The following is a 22,419-nucleotide window of genomic DNA, read 5'->3' as shown; positions in this document are numbered from 1 at the left end:
GGTCCTGGGGTGGTTTTGGGGTGGGAAATGGGGTGAAATGGGGTGAAATGGGGTCCTGGGGTGGTTTTGGGGTGGGAAATGGGGTGAAACGGGGCCCAGGGGTGGTTTTGGGGTGGGAAATGGGGTGAAATGGGGTCCTGGGGTGGTTTTGGGGTGGGAAATGGGGTCCTGGGGTGGTTTTGGGGTGCAATAACCCCATTTTTGCCCCCCCAGTGCCCCCCAGCCTCCGCGGCATCGCCAAGCCCGGCCCCAAGAAGAAAAAATGTCCCCGAGGAGCCGGGGCCCGCCGGGGGGGGAATAAGGTGAGGGACCCCAAAATCGCCCTGAAACCCCTCAAAATCACCCCCCAAAACCCCAAAATCGCCCTTCAAAACCTCAAATCGCCCTCAAGTTCTCCTAAAATCCCCCAAATCCCTCCCCCTGCCCCCCCCCAGATTCCTTCCTCTGCCCTCCCTGGGGTCCTGCTGGGCTGGTCCAAGATGAGGGGACCCCCCCAGGCACCCCCAAATCCCAAAATCCCCCCAAAATCCTCCCAAAATCCCCTCTAAATCCCCCCTAAATCCCCCCCAAACCCCCCCTGGTTCTCTTGCAGCCCCGCGGCTCCGGGAATCCCCTGCAGAGCTTCAGGTTCGCCCAGCGAGGGACCAAGAGAGGGACCAAGCGCGGGGCTGGGGGCACCCCCTGAGCCCGGGGCCACCTGGGGCCAGCCCGGGGCCACCCCAGGGACACCCCAGGGACACCCTGGGGTCACCACGGCCACCCCCTGAGCCCCCGGGGACACCCCTGGGGACACCATGGCCACCCCCTGACCCACCCTGGGGACACCATGGTCACCCCCTGTGCCACCTTGAGGACACCGTGGCCTCCCCCTGTGCCACCTTGGGGACATCGTGGCCACCCTGGGGACATCATGGCCACCTCCTGTGCTACTCATGGCCACCCTGGGGACATCATGGTCACCCCGACCCACCCCGGGGACACCGTGGCCACCCCCTGACCCACCCTGGGGACACCATGGTCACCCCCTGTGCCACCTTGAGGACACTGTGGCCACCCCCTGTGCCACCTTGGGGACATCGTGGCCACCCTGGGGTCACCGTGGCCACCCCCTGACCCACCCTGGGGACACCACGGCCACCCTGGGGACATCGTGGTCACCCCCTGACCCACCCTGGGGACACCATGGCCACCCCCTGTGCCACCCTGGGGACATCCTGGTCACCCTGGGGTCACCATGTCCCCCTCCCGAGGGCCGGGGGGGTCTCTGCGGTGCCCACCGGGGGTTGGTGACAATAAAGGTGCCCGGGCACCGCTCTGCCGGGTGTCCCGTGGTGGCTGCGTGGCACGGCCGTGCTGGGGACAGTGCCAGCCGGGTGACAGGGACACCTCGGGGCCGGGCTCGTGATTGAGGCGTGGGGTGCGGGCAAAGGTGCCAGGGCGGGACCCCCTCCCCCCCTTATCGCCCCCCTTATCGCCCCCCTTATCGCCCCCCTTATCGCCCCCCTTATCTCGCCGAGGCCACCCAGGCCATGAGCGGCGGGCCGGGGACAGCCCGCGGTGGCACCGCTGGCACCGGGGGGCACTCGGAGCCCCTCGGGGACACGGCGGGGACCCGGCGGGGGCTCGGGGTGGCACCGGGACCGGGGGGGGGGGAAGGGGGGTGCGGGTGTGGCACTGCCACACCCCGGTGGCGTCAGCGGCGGGTGTGGCCCTGCCCAGCCCCTTATCGGGGTGGCAGCGCCTTATCGGGGTCCAAGGCTGCCCTGGTGGCCCTGAACCCGCCGGGCACGGGGACACAGGGCACCGGGGCGGTGGCGGCGGCACGCGAGGGTGGCAGCGGGGTGGCCCTGTCACTGCTGGGGATGGCAGCGGGTGGTCCTGTCACCGCCGGGGTGGCAGCGGGGTGGCCCTGCCACTGCTGGGATGGCACCAGCATGGCCCTGCCACTGCTGGGATGGCAGCGGGGTGGCCCTGTCACCGCCGGGATGGCAGCGGGGTGGCCCTGTCACTGCTGGGATGGCACCAGCATGGCCCTGTCACCGCTGGGATGGCACCAGAACGGCCCTGCCACTGCTGGGATGGCATTGGGGTGGCCCTGCCACTGCTGGGATGGCATCGGGGTGGCCCTGCCACCGCCGGGATGGCAGCGGCACCGCAGGGTCCCTGCCCGCGCCGTGGGGGACACCAGGGCGGGATGTGGCACTGGTACTGTCACAGTGCCCGTGGGTGACGCCCCGCTGGCACCCCGTGCCACCCTGAGCTCCCGAATTCCCGGTTTTCTCCCCAAATTAGCACCCATGGGTGACCCCTGCTGGCACCGCCACCCCGTGCTCCCAAATTCCCGGTTTTTCTCCTCAAATTGGCACCCATGGGTGACCCCTGCTGGCACCGCCACCCCGCGCTCCCGAATCCCCGGGTTTTCTCCCCATTTCGTTGCCCGTGGGTGACCCCTGCTGGCAGCGCCACCCCGTGCCACCCCGCGCTCCCGAATTCCCGGTTTTTCTCCCCAAATGGGCGCCGGCGTTGCCGCGGCCCCGCCCGTCGGGATCGATCGATCGATCCGGGTTAATGATCCCGGGATTTACGGCCCCGCGCGGGGCTGATTGGCCCCGGGGCCATCAGGCCAGCAGGGCCCTCCCCGGGTGGCACCGCGGGGGGCGGGGGGCCGGTTTATAGGGCCCGGTGGCACCGGGGACACCCCCCCGTCAGCATGGCCGGCAGCCTGGCACTGCCCGCAGCCCTGCTCGCCGCGCTCCTGGCGCTGGTAGGGGACCGGCGACACCGCGGGTGGCACCGGGAGGGACGCGGGGACCGCGGGGGCGGAGGGTGGCACGGGAGGGGGACAGCGGTGCCCGTGGGGTGACACGGGGAGGGTGGCACGGGAGGGGGACAGCGGTGCCCGTGGGGTGACACCGGGGAGGGTGGCACGGGAGGGGGACAGCGGTGCCCGTCGGGTGACACTGGGGAGGGTGGCAGAGCCAGGGGACAGCGGTGCCCGTGCGGTGACACCAGGGAGGGGCTGAGGGTGGCACAGCCGTGGTGCCCTTTGGGTGCCATTTGGGGCCACTGGGGCTGGCAGAACCAGGGGACATGGTTGTGGCGCCTGTTGGGTGGCATTTCGAGGGGCTGGGGGTGGCACAGGTGGGGGGACACTCGTGTGGTGCCCGTCGGGTGACATTTGGGGGCCGGGTGACATCAGGGAGCCTCATGGTGGCATCCATTGGGTGATGTTTGGGTGGCACCTGGGAGGTTTGGGGGTGGCAGAACCGGGGGACACCCTCGTGGTGCCCATCGGGTGCCATTTAGAGGTGACAGGGACAGGGCCCGTTGTGGCACCCAGCGGGTACCGTTTGGGTGACAGAGGTGACAGGGACAGGGCCCGTTGTGGCACCCAGCGGGTACCGTTTGGGTGCCATTTAGAGGTGGCAGGGACAGGGAGGTGCCCTTTGGATGCCGCTCGGGGGCGATTCGGAGCAGCTGGGAGGTGAGTGGCAGAGCCGCCCCTTGTGGTGCCCTTTGGGTGACAGCTGGGTGACACTTGGGTGCCATTTAGGTGCCATTTGGGTGCCATTTGGAGGGGCTGGGGGTGGCAGAGTGGGGGGACACTGGAGTGCTGCCCTTTGGGTGCCCTTTGGGTGCCATTTGGGTGACATTTGGGTGACATTTGGAGGGGCTGGGGGTGACAGAGCTGTGGGGACACTGCAGTGGTGCCCTTTGGGTGCCATTTGGGTGCCATTTGACACAACCGAAGGTGGCAGAGCTGTGGGGACACCTCTGCAGGGCCCATCAGGTGCCACCTGGGTGCCATTTGGAGGGGCTGGGGGTGGCAGAGCTGTGGGGACACTGGTGTGGTGCCCTTTGGGTGGCATTTAGGTGCCATTTGGGTGGCATTTGGAGGGGCTGGGGGTGGCAGAGCTGTGGGGACACCTCTGCAGTGCCCATCAGGTGCCACCTGGGTGCCATCTGGAGGGACTGGGGGTGACAGAGCGGGGGGACACTGCAGTGGTGCCCTTTGGGTGCCCACTGGATGCCATTTGGGTGCCCTTTGGGTGCCCTTTGGGTGCCATTTAGGTGCCATTTGGAGGGGCCGGGGGTGACAGAGCTGTGGGGACTCTGCAGTGGTGCCCTTTGGGTGCCATTTGGGTGCCATTTGTAGCAACCAAAGGTGGCAGAGCTGTGGGGACACCTCCGCAGCGTCCATCAGGTGCCACTTGGGTGCCATCTGGAGGGGCTGGGGGATGACAGAGTGGGGGGACACTGCAGCGGTTGCCCTTTGGAGGGGCTGGGGTGGCAGAGCTGTGGGGACACTGCAGTGGTGCCCTTTGGGTGCCATTTGACACAACCAAAGGTGGCAGAGCTGTGGGAACACCTCTGCAGGGCCCATCAGGTGCCACCTGGGTGCCATTTGGGTGCTGAAGGTGGCAGAGCTGTGGGGACACCTCCTCAGCACCCATCAGGTGCCACCTGGGTGCCATTTGGGTGCTGAAGGTGGCAGAGCTGTGGGGACACCTCCTCAGCACCCATCAGGTGCCACGCGGCTCCTCGAGGTGCCACCGCCACGCCACCAACCCGTCCCCTCGCCCATCCCCGCAGGCATCGCCGTCGCTGACCCCCACGCACCAGGCCGGCGTCTGCGCCTTCTACGGCGAGTGCGGCACCAACCCCGAGGTCAACGTGTCTCTGGTGCCCTCCAAGGTGCCCTGCCTGTCCAACACGCCGGCGCGGGTGGCCTCGGGGGCACTGCTGGCACTGCTGCGCTCCGTGTGCCCCGAGCTGGTGCGCGGCGACAACGACACCACGCGCGTCTGCTGCAGCTACGGGCAGCTCGTCGCGCTGCGCCTCAGCGTGGGGCTGTCGGGCACCGTGCTGGCACGGTGCCCCGCCTGTGCCCGCAACTTCGCCAACCTCTACTGCCACAACATCTGCAGCCCCGACCAGAGCCTGTTCACCAACGTCACCCGCGTCACCGACTACGCCCTGGTGCCCGGTGCCCGCGCCGTGCTGGAGTACCAGCTCTTCTACCGCGCCCGCTTCGCCGAGGCCGCCTTCGCCTCGTGCCAGGGCGTGCGGCTGCCGGCCACCGGCGGCTATGCCATCGCCACCATGTGCGGCCGCTACGGTGCCCAGCTGTGCACGGCCCAGCGCTGGCTGGACTTCCAGGGCGACAAGAACAACGGGCTGGCACCGCTGCAGATCGACTTCCAGCTGCTGCCCAACGGCTCCGAGCCCGGCCAGGGCATCGCCCCGCTGGACGCGCCCGTGTGGGGCTGTGACCAAGCGCCCAGCGCTGACCAGGAGCCCTGCTCGTGCCAGGACTGCGCCCGGGCCTGCCCGCCCGTGGTGCCACCCTCGGACCCGCCGCCGCCGTTCCGCCTGGGCGAGGCCGATGGCGTGCTGGTCATCTGCATCCTCATCTTCGCCGTCCTCGCCCTCGTCTTCCTGGTGGCCGTGCTGTGCCGCAGGGGCACCGCCGAGGTGGCACAGAAGCCACGCGGCCGCGGGTGCTCGGAGCGGGCGGGCGACGCTTGGCACCGCGCCCTGGAGCGGGCGTTCCGCTGGTGGGGCACGGCGGTGGCCACGCACCCCGTGGCCGTGCTGGTGGTGGCCGTGCTGGCCACCGGCGGGGCTCTCGGCTGGGCTGGTGACCCTGCGCCTCACCACGGACCCCGTGGAGCTGTGGTCGGCGCCGGGCAGCCGTGCCAGGCAGGAGAAGGCGTTCCACGACCGCCACTTCGGGCCCTTCCTGCGCACCAACCAGGTGATCGTGACGGCGCCGGGCCGGCCCGGGCTCACCTACGACTCCGTGGTGTTGGGCACGAAGAACTTCAGCGGGGTCCTGGCCGAGGACGTGCTGCGGGCACTGCTGGAGCTGCAGGAAACGCTGGCAGCCACCACGGCGTGGGCACCGGGCGCGGGCAGGAACGTGAGCCTGCGGGACGTGTGCTATGCCCCCCTGAACCCCACCGAGCCCAGCGTGGGCGACTGCGCCGTGTCCAGCGTCACCCAGTACTTCCAGAACAACGGCAGCCGCCTGGCGCTCACGGCCATGCAGGAGGATGGCAAGGACAAGAGCATCGTGGACTGGCACGACCACCTCATGTACTGCGTCAAGTGCGTGCTGCGGGCGCGGGGGGCTGCGGGGGATGGTGAGGGGCTGGGGGTGCGGGCACGGTGACCGTGGGGTGCCCAGCTGTGGGGGTCCGGTGACATCTGGGGGGTGCTGGAGGTGGCACGGTGGCCGTGGGGTGCCCAGCTGTGGGGGTCCGGTGACATCTGGGGGGTGCTGGAGGTGGCACGGTGCTAGTCGGGTGCCCAGCTGTGGGGCGGGAGTGCCACCGCTGTGTCCCCCAGCACGTCCAGGTGCCCGTGAGGTGCCAGGTTCTGGGGCTGGGGTGCTCTCGGTGTGACCCCCAGGACAGCTGGGGTGCCACCTCTGTGTCCTGAATCACTGTAGGGTGCTCTGAGGTGTCACCTCTGTGTCCTTCACCATTTAGGGTGCCAGGCTGTGGCTCTGGGGTGCCACCCGCGTGTCCTCCATCACTGTAGGGTGCCAGGCTGTGGCTCTGGGGTGCCACCCGTGTGTCCCCCATCACTGTAGGGTCCTCAGGTGCCACCTCTCTGTCCCCCATCACAGCGGGGTCCTCTGAGGTGCCACCTCTGTGTCCCCCATCACTGTAGGGTCCTCTGAAGTGCCACCTCTGTGTCCCCCATCACAGCGGGGTCCTCTGAAGTGCCACCTCTGTGTCCCCCATCACTGTAGGGTCCTCTGAAGTGCCACCTCTGTGTCCCCCATCACAGCGGGGTGCTCTGGGGTGCCCCCCCGGGCGCTGGCGGGCACAGGGCAGGGGCCGGGGCGGGCACAGCCCCCGCTGACCCCCCCGGGCCGTGTCCCCACCAGCTCCCCGCTCTCCTTCAAGGACATCACGGCGCTGGAGCTGAGCTGCATGGCCGCGTACGGCGGGCCCGTGTTCCCCTACATCGCCCTGGGCGGCTACCGCGGTACGGGGGGCACCGGGGGGGGCACCGGGGATGCCAGCCACGCGTGTCCCCGCGCCCTCACCGCCGTGTCCCCGCAGACTCGGAGTACACGGAGGCCGAGGCGCTGATCGTCACCTACTCGCTGAACAACTTCGAGCCGGGGGACCCGCGCCTCGAGTGGGCGCAGAGCTGGGAGCGCCGCTTCCTGCAGGTCGTGCGCGACTTCCAGCGGCAGCACGGCCGCAACCTCTCGGTCACCTTCATGGCAGAGGTGCGGCCCCCGCGGGGTCCCCGCTGTGCCCCCGCTGTGCCCTCGGTGCCCCGCATGGTTCTGTGTCCCCTCCCTGTCCCCTGCGCCCCCCATGGTTCTGTGTCCCCTCCGTGTCCCCTGTGCCCCCCATGGTCCCGTGTCCCCGCTGTGCCCCCGCTGTGCCCCCGCTGTGCCCTCGGTGCCCACCATGGTCCGGTGTCCCCGCTGTGCCCCCGGTGCCCCGCATGGTTCTGTGTCCCCTCCCTGTCCCCTGTGCCCCGCATGGTTCTGTGTCCCCTCCGTGTCCCCGGTGCCCCCCATGGTCCCGTGTCCCGCTGTGCCCCCGCTGTGCCCCCGCTGTGCCCTCGGTGCCCACCATGGTCCCGTGTCCCCGCCGTGCCCCCGGTGCCCACCATGGTTCTGTGTCCCCTCCCTGTCCCCTGTGCCCCCCATGGTTCTGTGTCCCTGCCGTGCCCCCGGTGCCCCCCGCAGTGCCCCCGGTGCCCCCCCGTGTCCCCTCCGTGTCCCCTGTGCCCCCCATGGTCCCGTGTCCCTGCCGTGCCCCCGCTGTGCCCCCGCTGTGCCCCTCGGTGCCCACCATGGTCCCGTGTCCCCTCCCTGTCCCCTGTGCCCCCCATGGTTCTGTGTCCCCGCCGTGCCCCCGGTGCCCCCCATGGTCCGGTGTCCCCGCCGTGCCCCCGCAGTGCCCCCGGTGCCCCCCGTGTCCCCTCCATGTCCCCTGTGCCCCCCATGGTCCCGTGTCCCCGCCGTGCCCCCGCAGTGCCCCCGCTGCTCCCCAAGGTTCGGTGTCCCCGCCGTGCCCCCGGTGCCCCCCATGGTCCTGTGCCCCCTCCATGTCCCCTGTGCCCCCCTGTCCCTGTGTCCCCTCCACGCCCCTGTGCCCCTGGTGCCCCCGTGTCCCCTCCATGTCCCTGTCCCCCAGTGCCCCCCATTGCTCTGGTGCCGCCCACGTCCCTGTGTCCCCTCCATGTCCCCTGTGCCCCCCATGGTTCCGTGTCCTCTGCCCCCGCAGTGCCCCCGGTGTCCCCTCGTCCCTTTCATACCCCTGTGCCCCCCCTGTCCCTGCGTCCCCTCCATGTCCCCCGTGCCCCCTCCATGCCCCCCATGTCCCTGGTGCCCCCGTGTTCTTTCCTGTCCCCGTGTCCCCCCCGTGTCCCTGGGTGCCCCCAGTGCCATCCATGTCCCTGCTCCCCCTCTATGTCCCCGTGCCCCCGGTACCCCCCCGTGCCCCTTGTGCCCCCTTTGCGGGGCGGGGGGTGCGCGGTGCCCCCTCAGCTGTCGCTGTGCCCTCAGCGCTCTCTGGAGGACGAGATCAACCGCACGAGCGGGGAGGACGTCCCGGTGTTCGCCACCAGTTACCTGGTGGTCTTCGTCTACATCGCGCTGGCCCTGGGCGAGTACACGGCCTGGAGGAGAGTCCTGGTGAGCCCGGGGGGCACGGGGGGGACACGGGGGGGATGGAGGGTCCCGGTGAGCCAGGGGGGGTTCGGGGCTGGCAGAGGGTCCCGGTGCACCCCGGGGGGGTTCGGGGATGGGGGTGGAGGGTCCCGGTGCGCCCCAGGGGGGTTCGGGGCTGGCAGAGGGTCCCGGTGCGCCCCAGGGGGGGTTCGGGGGTGCTGGAGGGTCCCGGTGCGCCCCAGGGGGGGTTCGGGGATGGGGGTGGAGGGTCCCGGTGCACCCCGGGGGGGTTCGGGGGTGCTGGAGGGTCCCGGTGCGTCCCGGGGGGGTTCGGGGATGGGGGTGGAGGGTCCCGGTGCACCCCGGGGGGGGTTCGGGGATGGGGGTGGAGGGTCCCGGTGCACCCCGGGGGGGGTTCGGGGATGGGGGTGGAGGGTCCCGGTGCACCCCGGGGGGGTTCGGGGATGGGGGTGGAGGGTCCCGGTGCACCCCGGGGGATTCGGGGGTGCTGGAGGGTCCCGGTGCGTCCCGGGGGGGTTCGGGGATGGGGGTGGAGGGTCCCGGTGCACCCCGGGGGGGGTTCGGGGATGGGGGTGGAGGGTCCCGGTGCACCCCGGGGGGGGTTCGGGGATGGGGGTGGAGGGTCCCGGTGCACCCCGGGGGGGTTCGGGGCTGGCAGGGGGTGAGCTGGGTGTGCTGAGCTCGGGGTGCCGCAGGTGGAGTCGAAGGTGACGCTGGCGCTGGGTGGCATCCTCGTGGTGCTGGGCGCCACGGTGGCATCCATGGGGCTCCTGGCGCTGCTGGGGCTGCCCTCGTCCCTCATCATCATCGAGGTCGTGCCCTTCCTCGTGCTGGCCGTGGGCGCCGACAACATCTTCATCTTCGTGCAGGAGTTCCAGGTCCGTGGGGTGGGGGCACCTGTGGGCATGCGGGCACCTGTGGGGCACAGGGGCGCCTGTGGGGGACAGGGATCCCCACGGGACGGGGGGCACAGGGGCACCTTGGAGATGGGGCTGTCCGTGGGGCACGGGGGCACCTGTGGGGCACAGGGGCACCTTGGAGATGGGGCTGTCCGTGAGGCACGGGGCACCTGTGGGGCACAGGGGCATCTTGGGGTACCTGCGGGCATGGGGGCACCTTTGGGGACAGGTGTCCCCATGGGGCACAGGCGCACTTTTGGGATTCCCGTGGGGAATGTGTCCCTAAGGGGGGTCCTGGGGGGTCCCCGCGGGGCAGGTGGGCACCCTCGGGTGGGCGGGCGGGAGGTGCCCCTGGGGCACCGGGAGGGGTTTCCGGCGGGTGTCTGCTCGGAGCGGGGGGTCCCTGCGGGGGTGCCCCGGAGCGGGGGGTGCCCCGGAGCGGGGGGGTGCCCGGGCTGCCCCTGACCCGCCCCGGGCAGCAGCAGTCGCAGCGGGAGCCGGGCGAGACGCGGGAGCAGCACCTGGGGCGGGTGCTGGCACAGGTGGCACCCAGCATGCTGCTCTGCAGCCTCTCCGAGGCCGTCTGCTTCCTGCTCGGTGAGTCGGCGGCGACCAGGGGCACCGGGGGCACCGCGGGGCACGGGGGGCACCGGGGCTACAGGGACATGGAGGTGGCACGGGGGGCACAGGGGGATGGAGGTGGCACGGGAGGCACAGGGACAGGGGTGGACAGGGAGACGTGAGACCAGGGGCACAAGGGGGGCACGGGGGGGGGACCAAGGGCACCGGGGGACAGGGGGCACGAGGGGCGCAGGGACATGGTGGTGCTCGGGGGCACACGGGGGGCACATGGGGGGCACAGGGACATGGGGGTGCTCGGGGGCGCACGGGGGGCACATGGGGGGCACAGGGACAGGGGGGTGCTCAGGGGCACATGGGGGGCACAGGGACATGGGGGGGCACAGGACAGGGGACAAGGGGGGGACATGGGGGGGGACAGGGAGACGTGAGACCAGGGCACAAGGGGGCACGGGGGGGGGACCAAGGGCACCGGGGGACAGGGGACAGGGGGCACGAGGGGCGCAGGGACAGGGGGGTGCTCGGGGGCACATGGGGGTGCTCGGGGGCACATGGGGGGCACAGGGACATGGGGGACAAGGGGGACGGGACGGGGGGGGGTTGGTGTGCTGTGGGGGGGCTGGCATGGGGTCCTGGTGACACGGGAGTGCCAGGGGAGGCGACAGGGGAGTGCCACGGAGGTCCCGGTGGCCCGCGGGGTGCCGGGGGTCCCGCAGGTGCCCTCTCGTCCATGCCCGCCGTGCGCACGTTCGCGCTCACGGCCGCGCTCGCCATCGCCTTCGACTTCGTGCTGCAGATGTCGGGGTTCGTGGCGCTGGTGGCGCTGGACAACCGGCGGCAGGAGGTGGCACCGGGGGGCACCGGGGGGGCACCGGGGGGGCGAGGGGAGGGGGCACGGGGTGGGCACGGAGTGGGTATGGAGTGCCCAGGGTGAGCGTGGGGTCCCCAGGGTGGGTGTGAGGTGGGTGTGGGGACCCCAGGGTGGGTGTGGGGTCCCCAGGGTGAGCAGGAGGTCCCAGGGTGGGTGTGAGGTGGGTGTGGGGTCCCCAGGGTGGGTGTGGGGTGGGTGTGAGCTTCCCCAGGGTGGGTGAGAGGGTCCCCAGGGTGGGTGTGAGGTGGGTGTGGGGTCCCCAGGGTGGATGTGGGGTCCCAGGGTGGGTGTGGTGTCCCCAGGGTGGATGTGGGGACCCCAGGGTGGGTGTGGGGTCCCCAGGGTGAGCAGGAGGTCCCCAGGGTGGGTGTGAGGTTCCCCAGGTGGGTGCGGGTTCCCCAGGGTGGGTGCGGGGTCCCCAGGGTGAGCAGGAGGTCCCCAGGGTGGGTGTGGGGTGGGTGTGGGACCCCAGGGTGGGTGCGGGGTCCCCAGAGTGGGTGTGGGGTGGGTATAGGTTGCCCAGGGTGGGTGTGGGGTCCCCAGGGTGGGTGTGGGATCCCCAGGGTGGGTGCGGGGTCCCCAGGCTGTGCCCGGGATGAGCAGGGGACACCCGCGGGGTGCGGGGGGGCCCGGAGCTGCTGTGCCAAGCCCGCCGTGCCCCCAGGCCGGGCGCTTCGATCTCTGCTGCTGCTGCGGGACGGGCAAGGGCGGCCCGGGCGGGGCGGGGGCGCGGCTGCTGCGCCCCTTCCTCGAGCGCTACTACACCCCCCTGCTGCTGCACCCCCTCGTGCGGCCCGCCGTGGTGAGGGGCACGGGGGGCACGGGGGGAATGGGGGGCACTGGGGCACGGGGGCACGGGGGGAATGGGGGCACTGGGGGGCACTGGGGGGCACTGGGGGCACGGGGAGAATGGGGGCACTGGGGGGCACGGGGGCACGGGGGGCACGGGGGGAATGGGGGGAATGGGGGGGCACTGGGGGGCACGGGGGGGCACTGGGGGGCACTGGGGGGAATGGGGGGCACTGGGGCACGGGGGGCACGGGGGGCACGGGGGCACTGGGGGGCACTGGGGGGCACTGGGGGGAATGGGGGGCACTGGGGCACGGGGGGCACGGGGGCACGGGAGCACTGGGGGGCACTGGGGGGCACGGGGCACGGGGGGCACGGGGGGCACGGGGGGCACTGGGGGGCACTGGGGGGAATGGGGGGCACTGGGGCACGGGGGGCACGGGGGGGCACGGGGGCACTGGGGGGCACTGGGGGGCACGGGGGCACGGGGAGAATGGGGGCACTGGGGGGCACGGGGGCACGGGGGGAATGGGGGAATGGGGGCACGGGGGGCACTGGGAGCACTGGGAGCACGGGGAGAATGGGGGCACGGAGGCACTGAGGGGCACTGGGGAGCATTGGGGGACACGGGGGGGCACTGGGGGCACAGGGGAGCACTGGGGGGCACGGGGGGCACTGGGGGGCCACTGGGGGGCTGGGGGTAAATGGGGGGCACTGGGATGATGTGGGGCACGAGGCTGTGGGGGGCATGGAGGGTATAGGGGGGATGGGGGGCACTGGGGGGCATCTGGGAGGGTTGGGGGGACAGGAGGGGGTCGGTGGGGAGGTTTGGGGGATATGGGGGGTCCGTGGGGGTTTTTGGGGGTTTGGGGGGTCCGTGAGGTTGTTTGGGGGTTTGGGGGGTCGGTAGGGGGGTTTGGGGGATATGGGGGGGCCCGTGGGGGTTTTTGGGGTTTTGGGGGGTCCGTGGGGATTTCTGGGGTTTTGGGGGGTCCGTGGGGGTGTTTGGGGGTTTGGGGGGTCGGTAGGGGGGTTTGGGGGATATGGGGGGGCCCGTAGGGGAGTTTGGGGGTTTGGGGGATATGGGGGGTCCGTGGGGGTTTTTGGGGGTCCGTGGGGGAGTTTGGGGGTTTGGGGGGGTCCGTGAGGGGGTCTGGGGTATGGGGGGTCGGTAGGGGGGGTATGGGGGGTCCATGGGAGGTTTGGGGGGTCGGTAGGGGGGTTTGGGGGTTTGGGGGGTCCGTGGGGGGGTTTGGGGGGGTCCCGAGGGTCCCTGAACAGGAGCCCCCCCTCCCCCCCCAGGTGCTGCTGTTCCTGTTCCTGGCCTGCGCCGGGCTCTTCCTGCTCTTCCAGGTGTCCGTGGGGCTGGACCAGGAGCTGGCGCTGCCCGAGGTGGGGACACGCGAGGGAGGGGACAGCGTGGGGGGACATCCGGGGGGTGGCACCCATGGGGGAAGCTCTGGGGACACGGGGGGTGACACGGCCCTATAGGGGACATGTGGGGTGACACGGCCTTATAGGGGACACGGGGGTGGACACGGCCCTATAGGGGACATGTGGGGTGACACGGCCCTATAGGGGACACGGGGGGTGACACGGCCCTATAGGGGACATGGGGGGGTGACACGGCCCTATAGGGGACATGTGGGGGTGACACGGCCCTATAGGGGACATGTGGGGGGTGACACGGCCCTATAGGAGACATGTGGGGGTGACACGGCCCTATAGGGGACATGTGGGGGTGACACGGCCCTATAGGGGACACGGGGGTGACACGGCCCTATAGGGGACATGTGGGGGGTGACACGGCCCTATAGGGGACATGGGGGGTGACACGGCCCTATAGGGGACATGTGGGGGTGACCCCTCTGAGCCACCCCTGTGGGTGCTGGGTGGGTGACGTGGCGCTGTATGGGGACACACGGAGGGAGCTGACACAGCCCCACACAGTGACCCCCTCAGGGACCCCCCAGCACCCTGACGGTGCCAGAGTGGGTGACACGGCCCTGCGTGGGGACACACGGGGATGCTGGGACCCCTTTGGGGACCCCTTTTGGGACCCCTTTGTGCCACCCGTGGGTGCCAGAGTGGGTGACACGGCCCCTCGTGGGACACACGGGGATGCTGGGACCCGTTTTGGGACCCCTTTTGGGGACCCCCCAGCACCCTGAGGGTGCCAGAGTGGGTGACACGGCCCCGCGTGGGGACACACGGGATGCTGGGACCCCTTTGGGGACCCCTTTTGGGGACCCCTTTGTGCCACCCGTGGGTGCCAGAGTGGGTGACACGGCCCCGCGTGGGGACACACGGGGATGCTGGGACCACTTTTGGGGACCCCTTTTGGGGACCCCTTTTGGGATCCCTTTTGGGATCCCTTTGGGGACCCCCCAGGACCCTGAGAGTGCCAGAGTGGGTGACACGGCCCCGCGTGGGGACACGGGGGGATGCTGGGACCCCTTTGGGGACCCCTTTTGGGACCCCTTTGTGCCACCCGTGGGTGCCGCAGCGCTGACGCGAGGCCGTCCCCAGGACTCGTACATGCTCCAGTACTTCTCGGCGCTGAACCAGTACCTGGCCGTGGGTGTCCCCACCTACTTCATCACCACGGGTGGCTACAACTTCTCCTCGGCCAACGGCACCAACGCCATCTGCTCCAGTGCCGGCTGCGACGCCGACTCGCTCACCCAGACCATCCAGCTGGCCACGCTCTTCCCCAACGTGTGAGTGACCCCGGGGCCACCCAGAGGGCACCTGGGCTGGCCGTGCCCGGCTCCTGCCAGCCCCGTGTCCCCACCCAGGTCCTACCTGGCCATCCCGGCCACCTCGTGGGTGGACGATTTCCTGGACTGGCTGAACCCCATAGGGCACTGCTGCCGCTTCCACCAGTCCGGGCCGGACGAGGGGAAGTTCTGCCCCTCCACCAGCAGTGAGTGTGGGGCCTGGGGGGCAGAGGGTGCTCTGTGGTGGCCTTTGGGTGCCCACCATGGTGGTCCTTGGTGTCCATTCAGTGTCCACCGCAATGGCCATTGGGTGCCCACCATGGTGGTCCTTGGGTGCATGCTGGGTGACCGTCATGATGGCCATTGGGTGGCCATTGGATGCCCACCATGGTGGTCCTTGGTGTCCATTCAGTGTCCACCGCAATGGCCATTGGGTGCCCACCATGGTGGTCCTTGGGGTGTATGTTGGGTGAGCACCATGGTGGCCATTGGGTGCCCACTGAGATGGCCATTGGGTGCCTGTTGGATGTCCATTGGGTGCCCATTGGGTATCTGTTGGGTGCCCACTGTGATGACCACTGGGTGCCCATTGGGTATCCATTGGGTGCCTGTTGGGTGTCCATTGGGTGCCCACTGAGATGACCATTGGGTGCCCATTGGGTATCCATTGGGTGCCTGTTGGGTGTCCATTGGGTGCCCACTGTGACGACCATTGGGTGCCCATTGGGTACCCATTGGGTGCTGACCATGGTGGCCATTGGGTGCCCACTGAGATGGCCATTGGGTGCCTGTTGGATGTCCATTGGGTGCCCATTGGGTATCCATTGGGTGCCCACCATGGTGGCCATTGGGTGCCCACTGAGATGACCATTGGGTGCCCATTGGGTATCCATTGGGTGCCCACCATGGTGGCCATTGGGTGCCCACTGAGATGACCATTGGGTGCCTGTTGGGTGTCCATTGGGTGGCCACTAGCTGCCTACCACGGTTCCCACTGGGTGCCCACTGTGATGACCACTGGGTGCCCTTTGGATGTCCACCGCGATGCCCGCGCTGACCCCGCCGTGTGCCCGCAGGTGACCTGAGCTGCCAACAGTGCCTGCAGTGGATGCGGCGCCCCACGGCCGAGGAGTTCCAGCGCTTCCTGCCCTGGTTCCTGCAGGACCGGCCCAACCTGCAGTGTGCCAAGGGGTACGTGGCACCGGGGGTGGCACCGGGAGGGGCACTGAGGGGTGGCACCAGGGGGACACACGGGGTAGATGCCACCCAGGGGGACACAGAGGTGGGTGGCACTGTGGGGGCATCTAGGGGTGGGTGCCACCTGTGGGGACGCTCAGGGGTTGGTGTCATCTGGAGGGGTACCTGGGGCTCGGTGCCACCTGTGGGGACACCCAGGGCTCGGTGCCACCTGTGGGGACATCTAGGGGTGGGTTCCACCTGGGGGGACACCCAGGGCTCGGTGCCACCTGTGGGGACACCCGCAGGGTCCCGGCCAGTGAGGCCCAGCACGGCCCAGCGTGGGCACTCGAGCCCCAGCGTGGCCACTCGCCGGGTGGCCCCGGGTGGCCCCCTGACCCCCCTGGGTGTCCCCCTGTCCTCACAGGGGCCTGGGCGCCTACGACACCGCGGTGAACATGGATGCCAACGGCACCATCCTGGGTGAGTGCGGGGGGCACACGGGGGGGACAGGGCTCCGGGCGTGGCCACTGAACCCGGCGGTGACCACTGTCCCTGGGGGTGGCCACTGACCCCCGTGGTAGCCACTGTCCCTGGGGGTGGCTGCTGATTCCCAGTGGTGGCTGCTGTCTTCTGTGGTGGCCGCTGCCCCCATGGTGGCCACTGACCGCAGGGGTGACCACTGCCCCCCGGGGTGGCCACCGTCCCCCGGCAGTGACCACTGATTGCCAGCGGTGACGGCTGTGCCCCGTGGTGGCTGCTGACCCCAGGGGTAGCCACTGCCCCCCTGGAGGTAACTGCTGCCCTCGGGGTGGCCACTGGAGTGCCCGCTTTCCCTGGAGTGACCACTGCCCCCGTGGTGCCCGCTGGCCCTGGAGTGACCGCTGCCCTCTGGAGTGACCGCTGCACCCGTGGTGACTGATGCTCCTGGAGTGACCACTGTCCCCAGAGTGACCGCTGCCCCCATGGTGCCCATTGCCCCCAGAGTGCCCCGTGCCCCCGGAGTGACCGCTGCCCCCAGAGTGACCGCTGTCCCCAGAATGCCCATTGCCCCCATGGTGCCCCGTGCCCCTAGAGTGACCGCTGCCCCCAGAGTGCCCATTGCCCCCAGAGTGCCCCATGCCCCCGGAGTGACCGCTGCCCCCAGAGTGCCCGCTGTCCCCAGAATGCCCATTGCCCCCATGGTGCCCGCTGCCCTCCGGACTCCCCTCTGCCCCCATGGTGCCCATTGCCCCCAGAGTGCCCCGTGCCCCCGGAGTGACCGCTGCCCCCCGGTGCCCGCAGCGTCGCGGTTCATGGCGTACCAGCGGCCGCTCCGCACCTCGCAGGAGTTCACGGCCGCCCTGCGCGCTGCCCGTGCCCTGGCCGAGCGCATCACCCACACCCTGCGCAGGGTGCCCGGCACCGACCCCGCCTTCCGCGTCTTCCCCTACACGTGAGTGGCACCGCGGGGACGCCACGGGCGCGGGGGTCAGCAGCGGGTGCCCAGCGAGGGGTGCCCATTCTGGTGCTGGGGGTGCCCAGAGCCCTTCACGGGGGTCATGGGTAGGTGCCCCAGTTAGGGGTTCCCAGTTAAGGGGTTCCCAGTTAGAGGTGCCCAGGTCGGGGTGCCCGTTCGGGGGTGCTGGGCTGGTGGGGTCACAAGTGGGTGCCCCGGTCAGGGGTCAGTGTGGGTGCCCATTTTAGGGGTTCCCAGTTAGAGGTGCCCAGGTCAGGATGCCCATCCTGGGGTGCCGGGGGTGCCCCAGAATTTGTGATGGGGGTCACAAATGGGTGCCCAGTCAGGGATTAGAGGGGTCCCCAACTCAGGCAGTGCCCAGGTACGGGATGACCAGTTAAGGGGTGCCCATGTCAGGGTGCCTGGTGCTGCTTTGGGGTGCCCAGTGCTGTATATTGGGGTGCCCAGTGCCATTCTGGGGAGCCACAGTGCCCCTATCAGTGTACCCGGTCCCTGTTTTGGGGTGCCCAGTGCCCATATCAATGTACCCAGTGCCCATACCAGCGTACCCAGTGCCCATTTTGGGGTGCCCAGTCCTGTATTGGGGTGCCCAGTGCCATTCTGGGGAGCCACAGTGCCCCTATCAGTGTACCCAGTGCCCATTTTGGGGTGCCCAGTGCCCATATCAGTGTACCCAGTCCTCGTTTTGGGGTGCCCAGTCCTGTATTGGGGTGCCCAGTCCTGTATTGGGGTGCCCAGTGCCATTCTGGGGAGCCACAGTGTCCCTATCAGTGTACCCAGTGCCCATTTTGGGGTGCCCAGTGCCCACACCGGTGTACCCAGTGCCCGTTTTGGGGTGCTCGATGCCCATCTCGGGCTCCCCAGTGCCACGCCGGTGCCACAGCCGGTGCCAAGCGGTGCCCCCGGGCGCTGTCCCCGCAGGGTGACGTACGTGTACTACGAGCAGTACCTGACCGTGGTGTACGAGGGGCTGGTGATGCTGGCACTGTGCCTCGTGCCCACCTTCGCCGTGTCCTTCCTGCTGCTGGGCATGGACCTGCGCTCCAGCCTGGCCACGCTGCTGACCATCGCCATGGTGCTGCTGGACACCGTGGGCTGCATGGCACTCTGGAGCGTGCCCTACAACGCCGTGGCACTCATCAACCTCGTGGCGGTGCGGGCACAGCGGGGACATGGGGTGGCACAGGGACATGGGGATATGGGGTGGCACGGGGACATGGGGGATATGGGGGTGGCACGGGGATATGGGGATATGGGGTGGCACAGGGACATGGGGATATGGGATGGCACAGGGACATGGGGATATGGGATGGCACGGGGACATGGGATATGGGGTGGCACGGGGATATGGGGGATATGGGATGGCACGGGGATATGGGGGATATGGGATGGCACGGGGACATGGGGATATGGGGTGGCACGGGGGACATGGGGACATGGGGTGGGCACAGGGACATGGGGATATGGAGTGGCACAGGGACATGGGGGATATGGGGTGGCACGGGGACATGGGGACATGGGGTGGCACAGGGACATGGGGACATGGGGTGGCACAGGGACATGGGGGATATGGGGTGGCACGGGGACATGGGGATATGGGGTGGCACGGGGATATGGGGGATATGGGGTGGCACGGGGATATGGGGGATATGGGGTGGCACAGGGACATGGGGATATGGAGTGGCACGGGGATATGGGGGATATGGGGTGGCACGGGGACATGGGGATATGGAGTGGCACGGGGATATGGGGGATATGGGATGGCACGGGGGACATGGGGATATGGGGTGGCACGGGGACATGGGGATATGGAGTGGCACGGGGATATGGGGGATATGGGATGGCACGGGGACATGGGGATATGGGGTGGCACGGGGATATGGGGTGGCACAGGGACATGGGGATATGGGGTGGCACAGTGACATGGGATATGGGGTGGCATGGGGGCATGGGGATATGGAGTGGCACGGGGATATGGGGTGGCACAGGGACATGGGGGACATGGGGTGGCACGGGGGACCTGGGGGATATGGGGTGGCACAGGGACATGGGGATATGGGATGGCACAGGGACATGGGGGATATGGGATGGCACGGGGACATGGGGATATGGGGTGGCACGGGGACATGGGGACATGGGGTGGCACAGGGACATGGGGATATGGAGTGGCACAGGGACATGGGGGATATGGGGGTGGCACGGGGACATGGGGACATGGGGTGCACAGGGACATGGGGACATGGGGTGGCACAGGGACATGGGGGATATGGGGTGGCACGGGGACATGGGGATATGGGGTGGCACGGGGATATGGGGGATATGGGGTGGCACGGGGATATGGGGGATATGGGGTGGCACAGGGACATGGGGATATGGAGTGGCACGGGGATATGGGGGATATGGGGTGGCACGGGGACATGGGGATATGGAGTGGCACGGGGATATGGGGGATATGGGATGGCACGGGGACATGGGGATATGGGGTGGCACGGGGACATGGGGATATGGAGTGGCACGGGGATATGGGGGATATGGGATGGCACGGGGACATGGGGATATGGGGTGGCACGGGGATATGGGGTGGCACAGGGACATGGGGGATATGGGGTGGCACAGTGACATGGGGATATGGGGTGGCATGGGGGCATGGGGATATGGAGTGGCACGGGGATATGGGGTGGCACAGGGACATGGGGGACATGGGTGGCACGGGGGACCTGGGGGATATGGGGTGGCACAGGGACATGGGGATATGGGATGGCACAGGGACATGGGGGATATGAGGTGGCACGGGGATATGGGGGATATGGGGTGGCACAGAGACATGGGGATATGGGATGGCACAGGGACATGGGGGATATGGGGTGGCACGGTGCTATGGGGGATATGGAGTGGCACGGGGACATGGGGTGGCACGGTGCTATGGGGGATATGGGGTGGCACGCGGATATGGGAACTGTGGGGTGGCACAGGCATATGAGGCGGCACAGGACATGGGGCATGTGGGGTGGCACGGGGACATGGGATGTGTGGGGTGGCACGGGATTTGGGACACATAGAGTGGCACGGGGATGTGGGGTGGGACAGAGACACAGGAAACGCAGGGTGGGTGGCACAGAGACCTGAGGTGGCACAGGCCCGTGGGGCACAGGGGGTGGCTCTGGGGGTACGGGTGGTGCCCGGGCTGACAGCGCCGTGTCCCCGCAGGCTGTGGGCATCTCGGTGGAGTTCGTGTCCCACATCACCTGCGCCTTCGCCCACAGCCGCCAGCCCACGCGGGTGGCACGAGCCACCGAGGCCACGGTCACCATGGGCAGCAAGGTGGGCACGGGGGACACTGGGGACACCTGATGGGATGGGGCCAGCCCGTGTCGCTGAGGGTGGCCGCTGTCCCCGCAGGTGGTGGCCGGGGTGGCCATGACCAACCTGCCGGGCGTGGTGGTGCTGGCGTTCGCCAAGGCGCGGCTCGTCCAGATCTTCTTCTTCCGCCTCAACCTCATCATCACCCTGGTGGGGCTGGCACACGGCCTGGTCTTCCTGCCCGTGCTGCTCAGCTACATCGGTACGGGCCGGGTCACCCCCCCCCCCGGGACAGGGACAGGCTGGCACCGGCACCACTGTACCCCCGGGTCACCCCCCCCGGGGACAGGGACAGGCTGGCACCGGCACCACCGTACCCCCGTGTCACCCCTGGGGACAGGGACAGGCTGGCACCGGCACCACTGTACCCCCGGGTCACCCCTGGGGACAGGGACAGGCTGGCACCGGCACCACTGTACCCCCGGGTCACCCCTGGGGACAGGGACAGGCTGGCACCGGCACCACTGTACCCCCGTGTCACCCCTGGGGACAGGGACAGGCTGGCACCGCACCACTGTACCCCCGGGTCACCCCTGGGGACAGGGACAGGCTGGCACCGGCACCACTGTACCCCCGGGTCACCCCTGGGGACAGGGACAGGCTGGCACCGGCACCACTGTACCCCGTGTCCCCACCCCAGCCTCGAATCCTCACTCCAGGGCACAGGGACAGCCTGGCACCGTCCCCGTTGTCCCCCCATTGTCCCCACCCCCCCTCGTGCCCTCCGGCCCCCCAGGTCTCAGGGACAGCCTGGCACCGTCCCCGTTGTCCCCCGTGTCCCCATCCCCGGGGCACAGAGACAGCCTGGCACCGTCCCCCTTGTCCCCCGTGTCCCCATCCCCGGGGCACAGGGACAGCCTGGCACCGTCCCCGTTGTCCCCCGTGTCCCCATCCCCGGGGCACAGGGACAGCCTGGCACCGTCCCCGTTGTCCCCACAGGGCCCAGGCCGCGGGTGCCAGCGGGGGAGGACACGGCGGGGGACAGGGCACAGGGTGCGGGGCTGGTCCTTGGCAACCCCTACTTCAAGGACACGGAAAAGGAAAAGGAAAAGGAAAAGGAAAAGGAAAAAGGAAAAGGAAAAGGAAAAGGACACGGACAAGGACAAGGAGGGGGTGTCTGGGAAAGGCTGAGCCCCCCCGCCCCCCCAGTCCCCCCCCGTGCCCCCCCTTTTCTATTTAAACTGTTTTGTCAGATCCTGGACTGGATGGACTGGGATGGGCAGGGCTGGGGGGGGAAGGGGTGCTGCGCCTCGGCTCCCAAATGTGCCAGGGGTTGGGGACGTGGGGACACGATGTGGGGCACAAGGACACCGTAGGGACAGGGGTGTGTGGGGCACAAGGACACCGTGGGGACAAGCCGATGGGCACTGTGGGCACAGGGACATGTGGGGCACAGGGGGACAGCGACACATGGGGCAGGGGGACATCATGGGGCTGTGTGGGGGACACAGGGACACGGCCCCGTGGGGCACGGGGGCACTGTGGGGACAGGGACACAGTGGGCACAGGGACACGGCCCCATGGGGCACAGGGACACAGTGGGCACAGGGACACAGGGACACGACCCCGTGGGGCACAGGGGCACTGTGGGGACAGGGACATGGCCCCATTGGGGCACACAGGCACTGTGGGGACAGGGACACAGTGGGCACAGGGACACAGCCCCATGGGGCACATGGGCACTGTGGGGACAGGGACACAGTGGGCACAGGGACACGGCCCCATGGGGCACATGGGCACTGTGGGCACAGGGACACAGTGGGCACAGGGACACGGCCCCGTGGGGCACAGGGACACAGTGGGCACAGGGACACAGTGGGCACAGGGACACGGCCCCGTGGGGCACAGGGACACAGTGGGCACAGGGACACGGCCCCATGGGGCACAGGGGCACTGTG

The 22,419-nt window shown here is 69.5% G+C and overlaps 3 protein-coding genes across 3 annotated transcripts in view; 2 read left to right on the top strand and 1 right to left on the bottom strand.

Moving 5' to 3' along the window:
• DDX56 (DEAD-box helicase 56) overlaps positions 1 to 1,331 on the top strand; it is a 28,569-nt gene extending 27,238 nt beyond the window's left edge. Inside the window, exons 13-14 of the mRNA XM_048290191.1 lie at positions 214 to 302; positions 593 to 1,331. Of these exons, the coding sequence (XP_048146148.1) occupies positions 214 to 302; positions 593 to 685 (182 nt within the window). The 3' untranslated portion in view covers positions 686 to 1,331. The remainder of the gene's footprint in view (positions 1 to 213; positions 303 to 592) is intronic.
• A 511-nt stretch (positions 1,332 to 1,842) lies between these two features.
• NPC1L1 (NPC1 like intracellular cholesterol transporter 1) lies at positions 1,843 to 21,837 on the top strand. Its single transcript, XM_048290052.1, is given in 20 exon segments — positions 1,843 to 2,764; positions 4,594 to 5,619; positions 5,621 to 6,111; positions 6,899 to 6,999; positions 7,077 to 7,249; positions 8,543 to 8,671; positions 9,364 to 9,546; positions 10,050 to 10,164; positions 10,863 to 10,990; positions 11,682 to 11,819; positions 13,109 to 13,198; positions 14,336 to 14,526; positions 14,605 to 14,732; positions 15,603 to 15,717; positions 16,130 to 16,185; positions 16,987 to 17,137; positions 18,083 to 18,314; positions 20,369 to 20,482; positions 20,561 to 20,723; positions 21,461 to 21,837. Coding segments are annotated over 20 exon segments (4,155 nt in total). The 5' UTR covers positions 1,843 to 2,710.
• A 110-nt stretch (positions 21,838 to 21,947) lies between these two features.
• MRPS24 (mitochondrial ribosomal protein S24) overlaps positions 21,948 to 22,419 on the bottom strand; it is a 2,066-nt gene continuing 1,594 nt past the window's right edge. Inside the window, 2 exon segments of the mRNA XM_048290051.1 lie at positions 21,948 to 22,000; positions 22,099 to 22,105. Coding sequence (XP_048146008.1) covers positions 21,948 to 22,000; positions 22,099 to 22,105 — 60 coding nt within the window.

The sequence above is a fragment of the Corvus hawaiiensis genome, chromosome 36 (genome assembly GCF_020740725.1).
Source record: "Corvus hawaiiensis isolate bCorHaw1 chromosome 36, bCorHaw1.pri.cur, whole genome shotgun sequence".
Classification (NCBI taxonomy): domain Eukaryota; kingdom Metazoa; phylum Chordata; class Aves; order Passeriformes; family Corvidae; genus Corvus; species Corvus hawaiiensis.
This window is presented reverse-complemented; position numbering and strand designations above follow the sequence as displayed.